At 48.4% G+C, this 7,626-nt stretch overlaps 1 protein-coding gene across 1 annotated transcript; it reads left to right on the top strand.

Annotated features, from left to right (window-relative positions):
• Window positions 1-805: 805 nt before the first annotated feature.
• On the top strand, window positions 806-3,856 carry LOC128852134 (uncharacterized). Its single transcript, XM_054066039.1, has 5 exons — window positions 806-910; window positions 990-1,393; window positions 2,353-2,469; window positions 2,679-2,763; window positions 2,992-3,856. The coding sequence occupies exons 1-5, from the start codon at window positions 806-808 to the stop codon at window positions 3,151-3,153; spliced, it is 873 nt and encodes a 290-aa protein (XP_053922014.1). The 3' UTR covers window positions 3,154-3,856.
• The last annotated feature ends 3,770 nt before the right edge of the window (window positions 3,857-7,626 follow it).

Genomic DNA, 7,626 nt, shown 5'->3' with positions numbered 1-7,626 from the left:
AAGAGCAAGAACAAAGCTGTTGAGGAAGGCAGGGGAAGCTGTTCCATCTTGTTTGCCCCTTCTTTGCATCCCTGCATCGTCACAAGTTAGGGTTTGGATCCCTGATTAACTTGAAAAAGGAGGAGAGAATGGAGAATGCGAATCTTATTTAACTGTTTGAGAAGAAATTGAGTTGTTTTCTTCTAAACCCCCCTGCCTCGGGCAGGGACACCTCTCAGTAGATCAGGCTGCTCAAGTCCCTGTCCAGTCTGGTCTTGAACACCACCCGAGAGGGAGCATCCACAGCTTCCCTGGGCAAGCCGTGCTAAGGCCTCACCAGCCTCCGTGTGAACAATTTCTTCATAATGACTAACCTACCTCTTCCCCTTCCCAATTTAAAGCCATTCCCTTCCCGCCACCACCCCCGCTGTCCTTGCGAGAATCTTTCCTGTACCCTCTTCAGGTACTGGAAGCTGCTCTAAGGTCTGCCTGGAGCCTTCTCCAGGCTGAAGAACCCCAACTCTCTCAGCCTCTCCTCACAGCAGAATTGCTTCAGGCCTTTTTAACATAACCTCGGTGCTTCCTTTTAACTCTTTTTCACAGTTACTGGTTGAGACTGAGCACTTCATAGAACTGTTTGGTTGGAAGACACCGTTGAGATCATCGGATCCAACCGTCCCTTGCCCTCCAGTGAACCAGAGCCCTCAGCGCCTCATCTCTCCACCTTCCAGACGTGTCGAGGGACGGGGGCTCCACCGCCGCCCTGGGCAGCAAGTGCCCGTGCCCGAGAGCCCTTTGGGGGAAGAAATCTTTCCTGGTGCCCGATATGAACCCGCCCCGGCGCAGCCCGAGGCCATTTCAGAGCAAGGGCTTCGTTCTGATCCCCGTCTGTGGGGAGGAGAGAGCTGCAAGCGCCGAGGTGGACAAGAGGGTCAGGAATGAAGAAGCAGCGCTTCGTTTTTAAGAGGCCACGCAGCGAATCCCTGGCGACGGGAGCTTTCTGAGCGCAGACAGCCGTGGGGAACAAGCACGGCGGGCAAAGAAGCCCGAAGAGGGCACTCTCTGCCGGGAGTGCCCCCGGCCCCGGCCGAGCGCTGCGAGGGAGAGGAGGCGGCGCCGAGCCCGGCCCGCGCAGCCTCGAACCCCGCCCCGTGCGCGGTAAGCGGCTCGCGCAGCGTCCGGGCCACGCGGGGAGGGGAAGTGCGGGCCGGAGCCGGGGCTTGAGGCGATGGCAGCGGAGAGGTTGCTGCGAGCCCCACCGAGCCGGCCGGGAACCGCCCCGGGGGCCGCGCAGCCGCCGCTTCTCTGGGCAGCCTGGGCCAGCGCCTCCCCTGCCTCACGGGGGGACGTTTCCTGCTGAGATCTCATCTCGATCTCACCTCTATGAGCTGAAAACCATTCCTTTGACGAGGGAGTAAGTGGGCCTTCCTGCTTGGCCGTGCCTGCAGGTGCAGGCTCTCCGTTTTTTGCCGAAGGGAGTGTGTTAATGTAAAGAGAACTCTTTCAGGGACTGAAGTTTTGAGTCTAATCCTGGAATGTTTAGAAATCCTCTTCTGAACTATCTCTGAAGTCAGAGAGGGATTAAGCGGAGCAGTCTGCTGAAGTTCCCGGGTGGTTCTGTTATGATTGGGACTCCTTCGGATTCTGAGATGAGGCACAGGAGAACCGGCAGTGCCCCAGTAAGACAGTCCAGGAGCTGTTAAAGTTGGATAAACTAGCAGTAAGGTAGCCCTTGGTTAAGGGTCCACAATATAACATTAAATACCACATGAGATCAGAAGACAGAACAGCTCGTTGTGGTCTTTTGCAGTGGCACCCTCTCACTGTGGAATATGGGAACTTTGACAAGGGAGTAAGTGGGTCTTCCTGCTTGGCCATGCCGGCAGGTGCAGGCTCTCCATTTTTTGCCAAAGGGAGTGTGTTAATGTAAAGAGGAGTCTTTTGGGGACTGAAGTTTTGAGTCTAATCCTGGAATGTTTAGAAATCCTCTTCTGAACTAACTCTGAAGTCAGAGATGGATTAAGCAAATCACCTCCTCCGCAGGGCACTAAGATTCTTTTCCTTCTTGTGCCTTTGGAGTGAGCAGTTGTGGACAGCGTGCTGCTTGTGCCTATGTCAAGCAGTTAGGATGCAATAGAGCCGATTTTTATAAGACACTTTGTTCTGTCGGTAGCATTCAGTGAAACCAGGAAATGTGTGTATCTTCCTCGACTCCCTTCTTTGGGATGTTGGTGTGACCTTCTGTACTTTGAGGCTAAGCACGTCAGGCGCTCTTTCTCAGAAGACGCTTGTGCCCTTTGACAAAGAGTTAAGGCCAGAGGCTCACCTTTTTTCTTCGTTCTTGTTCCTTTCTTTTCCTTCTTAAACCTGTAGGCACAACTCTCAGCTCAACGGAGGAAGGATTCCTGTCTGTGGTGTTACCTTTCAAGAGCCTGAGAATGATCCTGGCAACTCTTGCTACTTGTGGGCTGTTCAGTCTACGCCAAAAAGGTGAATGAAAACTTACAGTGAGGCACTGGATTAATTTTCTTTGTACTATATTTGTCAACATCCAGTTGATAAGCGTCTCTTTGCTTTGTTTACTTGGCTGTGCAGGAGACTGATGCCGTTCGGGAAACTTGAGCCTAGACCTAATTAAATGATAACGAGGACTATAAAGCAGCTTTGTAATCAGATTTCCTCACTTGTACCTTTTTCAGGGGAGGTGGTGTCTTGAGTTTCCGGCTGTTGCAGTTAACCTTTGGTAAACGAAGATGCGTGGCATCAGGACAAGTCATGTATGAAGTAAGAGGTACATGGGTGTGAAAAGATGAAAACAGTCATTTTCTCTAAGTGAGTAGCAGTTAAGATGGCGGGGAAAATGTTTACCAACAAAATTCAGAGTGGACTTAAAATAGGAAGTCCTTTGCTGAATCTTCCTGGGTACTTTGTCTGTACCATTTGGAAACAACCCGTAGAATTTTACACATATCTCAACATGACCTTTTCTCTCCTCTTTTATATTTTCCCCAGGGTTTGGCACGCTGTGAAGAAAGGTTCAGTTTAGATCTCAGGGATGGAAACTTCCCCTGGGCAGGGCAGAACAGCAATATGAAATTACTCGGGTGTCAGACGATAGAAAGTTTCAGTGATGATGTTGATGAAGACAACAGCATTAATGGAGGTTTGTTCTGATATCCGTGTTGGGTTGATCTGCTGGAGGGAAGGAAGGCTTTTCCTTCCTCTGCGGGGAAAATCATAGAGCCCTACTTTGCTTACATCCAGAGAACGCACTCTCGCCAGAGAAGAGAGATCATGCAATTTCTTGAGAGAACTGTAACAGTGTGAATGTTTTATGTTGGAATCTTGATTTGCATTTCCTGGTGGTTGAGTTTGGGGGTTTTCTACCCATTTTGTGTGATAAGAGTGTTCTTTTCTCCTGAATCTGCTGAGAAGGAGCTACTCTTGAAAGGTGTCACTGAGTCAGCTGTGGGAATTGGTTGTGCCATTGGAGTGATACAAGCGGATACGATCACTATTTGTCTGCTTTCAGAAGGGGACAATGTCTATGTTCCTAGCATGTTTTTTGCTAAGCAGTTCATCTAGCTGAATGTCTTGATCAACTCTTCACGTATGGAAAACTTAATTAACTCACGACTGTGTGTTTGGTTTGGCTTAGCATGGATGCAATTTGAAGAAGAAAAAGGGGCGGTGTGTCTGGAACCCGTCTCGGAGCTGTTTGCCCTTTGTTTGACGCTTGTGCCCTTTGACAAATGTTAAATGAATGCAATAGTAACCAATGATTGTTTTACAAATGTATAACCAAACCAATCAAGTTTAGTGAATGACTAAGTAGAATGTAGTGAAAGATACATAAACCGCAACTGTTATCAATAAAGTCGAAGCTTGCTTTATCACTCATATTGAGTCGTCCGCTTGCTTCCCTCGCCCGTCGCAAGTGGCGCCCGAACAGGGACCCCCAATCCCTGTTTCCACCGGACGGCGAGCTCGGCGAAGCACTGGTAAGCAGCGACCAGGGGGCGGAAGATCGGCAACACTGAATCAGTACGTGCGATCCGCGCCTGAACCCGGATACCAAAGGAGGAGGTTTGCCGGCCGAGTAAGGAGACTACCTACTCGTATAAAGGAAAGGCTGCACTACTTGAGGACCGGCTAACGTAAGAGGGTCCGTTAAGCGCGCAATGGAACGAGAGGTAGCATTTGAAATTTTACGCTTTTTAGAAAAGCGGGGAGTAGGTCCAATTAAGGGCTTAATAGACGAGTGGAGAAATTATGGAGATTGTTTGTAAAAGTCGGGGAAAGTGCCAGGATACAGTGACCAGAAGGCGAAGATTAAGAGCTTATGATTTCGTTAGCTTATGATTTCGCACTCTAGTCCGAACGCCTGAATCGTCAAAAAGGGATCCGCCGCCCGACATCATAAGGCTTTGGAGAGATAAGACGGAACAGGGCTACACGTAAGACTTTATAAATTTATAAGGGGCTTTTTCTCTGACCAGAAATGGATAGAGAAATGGCTTATGAAATATTACAGAGCTTCTTAGAGAAGCGAGGACTTGACTCACAATATCTCAAACAACTTGCGGGCCTCATTGCCTTAGGAAGAACTAAGGGATGTTTTAAGGATCCGAATGAGATATTTGAGGAAAGTGAATGGCACAAATTTGGGAACGTCCCGTGGGAGGCACTTATAGATGATGATAAAACTGCCAAGAAACTAACGAAAGCTTGGAGAGACATTACAAATTGTATAAAACGTTACAAGGTAGAAAAACAGTTAGATGTTGAAATCCAACACCAGAAAATAATAGCGAGGAATCAGAGGAGGAAGAAGATGCCACCAAAAATGCTGTAACAACCAAGGACTGTTACCTGTTAAACAATTGATACAAACCTTATTTTGTGATATATGTGCATGTTTTGAGTGTTGTGTGTGTCCGGTGCCGTGTGTAGTTTAAATATTCATGCCATCATGCTGTTCTTATTGACCGGTCGTAAACAATATTGTATAGGTATATTAAGCTAGCTCTCAAAAGTGTGGTTTTGTGTGTGTGTATGCGTGTGTGTGTTTAAAGCGCTTTAAACATTTGTAAGACTTGCAAATTGGGTTTTGGTTATATTGAGCCTCTGTTTTGATTAATCTTAAAAATGCAACTCTGAAACCTTTCAATCTCAAACGTCCACTAAGCCGGCAAACAGGTAGATTTACCTGGGACCTTTGAAGTGAAAGGCTGCAGATGACAAGATTTTAAAATACATAAAAAAAATATATATATAGAAGAAAGAAAATATGAAATATAGAAAGAAAAACAGAAAAGAAAACGGAAAAAAAAAAGAAAAATAGAAAAGTAGAAAAGAGAACGTGGAAAACAAAACAAAAAAACCAAAAAAAAACCAAAAAAAAAAAAAGGAAAAAACCCCAGCCCTGTGGCTGTGTGTGAGTTCCGCCCCCCCCCCCCATCTTCCCCCTCTTACTCCTGTAAGGTTTTTTGTTTTGTTTCAGCTTGGGGGTCTTTATCTCTCTCTAGGGGAGTAACAGTTTATGAAGAACACTCTGCATTCCAGTGTCCCTTATCAGATCAGCAACTGCTGGGTCCTAGTGCTGGATACGGTGACAAGCCCGGCTTCTTTAGACCTCGTTTTGGATATGATGGTAGACCAGACAAGTCTAACTTGGAAAGATTCTCCTTCCTACCTAGCACCTGGCCAGAATCCTCATGCAAGGAACTATAGTTTGGGTAGCTATTTAATTGCTTTTAATAGTGATAAGCTTTAATTGAGGTCAGATGTCATTTCTTGTCTTTCTTGTTCATTGTGTCACTCAAAATCAAACCAAAAGGCCCCGAATCCCCATAAACCCAGCCTAACAAGGGATTTAATGTTATCAAACGTATCTGATGGTCCGCTGCACTTTGGATTTTGGTTCTTTTGTAATGTAGCCTGTGAGATGGTGATGCTTATGAAGTGAAAGGACTTTGAACAGAAGCTCAAAGTACAGTACCTTGGTAGCGCTGGAGATTTCTGTACACAATAATTATTTTGTAGAACAAAAGTTATGCACGATCTAAGGAAGAAAATGTGTACTCGGCTGTACCTTTCCAACTACCGCTCCTTGAATAACTTAAGCTGCTCATAAGATAACTGGGAGAGTACGGAATGTTGTCCAACACTCCTTGTTTCTGCAGGTGTTATGTGCTTACTGAGCTTCGGAGTTTGTTGTGTGACTTGCACCAGCTCGCTTGAGGGGGTGAGATTTTCCTGTCTCTTTCTTGAGCATGTGGAGAGATGGATCTTTCCCAAGTTTTCTGTTGCACTGCTGTCATTATCGGAGAGCCTTTTCTGCTCATCCTGCCCAGCCCCACGCATATTTGCACTAGTATCCTGCCAGTTTTGTGCAACTGGCATTGGTTCAGGTCCACTCTTGGGAGCATAAAATGGCCCTGTCTCCTGTTGAAGCCCAATCTGGGATTGACTGTCTAGAGAGGAACAGACCATTGCTGGAGGAGGAGCAAGAACAAAGCTGTTGTGGAAGGCAGGGGAAGCTGTTCCATCTTGTTTGCCCCTTCTTTGCATCCCTGCATCGCCACAAGTTAGGGTTTGGATCCCTGATTAACTTGAAAAAGGAGGAGAGAATGGAGAATGCGAAACTTATTTAACTGTTTGAGAAGAAATTAAGTTGTTTTCTTCTAAACCCCCCTGCCTCGGGCAGGGACACCTCCCAGTAGATCAGGCTGCTCAAGTCCCTGTCCAGTCTGGTCTTGAACACCACCCGAGAGGGAGCATCCACAGCTTCCCTGGGCAAGCTGTGCTAAGGCCTCACCAGCCTCCGTGTGAACAATTTCTTCATAATGACTAACCTACCTCTTCCCCTTCCCAATTTAAAGCCATTCCCTTCCCGCCACCACCCCCGCTGTCCTTGCGAGAATCTTTCCTGTACCCCTCTTCAGGTACTGGAAGCTGCTCTAAGGTCTGCCTGGAGCCTTCTCCAGGCTGAAGAACCCCAGCTCTCTCAGCCTCTCCTCACAGCAGAGTTGCTTCAGGCCTTTTTAACATAACCTCGGTGCTTCCTTTTAACTCTTTTTCACAGTTACTGGTTGAGACTGAGCACTTCATAGAACTGTTTGGTTGGAAGACACCGTTGAGATCATCGGATCCAACCGTCCCTTGCCCTCCAGTGAACCAGAGCCCTCAGCGCCTCATCTCTCCACCTTCCAGACGTGTCGAGGGACGGGGGCTCCACCGCCGCCCTGGGCAGCAAGTGCCCGTGCCCGAGAGCCCTTTGGGGGAAGAAATCTTTCCTGGTGCCCGATATGAACCCGCCCCGGCGCAGCCCGAGGCCATTTCAGAGCAAGGGCTTCGTTCTGATCCCCGTCTGTGGGGAGGAGAGAGCTGCAAGCGCCGAGGTGGACAAAAGGGTCAGGAACGAAGAAGCAGCGCTTCGTTTTTAAGAGGCCACGCAGCGAATCCCTGGCGACGGGAGCTTTCTGAGCGCAGACAGCCGTGGGGAACAAGCACGGCGGGCAAAGAAGCCCGAAGAGGGCACTCTCTGCCGGGAGTGCCCCCGGCCCCGGCCGAGCGCTGCGAGGGAGAGGAGGCGGTGCCGAGCCCGGCCCGCGCAGCCTCGAACCCCGCCCCGTGCGCGTCCCT

The sequence above is a fragment of the Cuculus canorus genome, chromosome 4 (assembly GCF_017976375.1).
Source record: "Cuculus canorus isolate bCucCan1 chromosome 4, bCucCan1.pri, whole genome shotgun sequence".
Classification (NCBI taxonomy): Eukaryota; Metazoa; Chordata; class Aves; order Cuculiformes; family Cuculidae; genus Cuculus; species Cuculus canorus.
Note: the sequence above shows the minus strand (reverse complement) of the source record. Positions and strands in the feature narration are given on the sequence as shown.

Coding starts and splice junctions, on each gene's coding strand:
- LOC128852134 (XM_054066039.1), top strand. CDS start 806: ATGAACCCGCCCCGGCGCAGCCCGAGGCCATTTCAGAGCAAGGGCTTC. Junction 911..989: donor GCGCCGAGGTGGACAAGAGG/GTCAGGAATGAA, acceptor TTCTGAGCGCAG/ACAGCCGTGGGGAACAAGCA. Junction 1,394..2,352: donor ACCATTCCTTTGACGAGGGA/GTAAGTGGGCCT, acceptor TTAAACCTGTAG/GCACAACTCTCAGCTCAACG.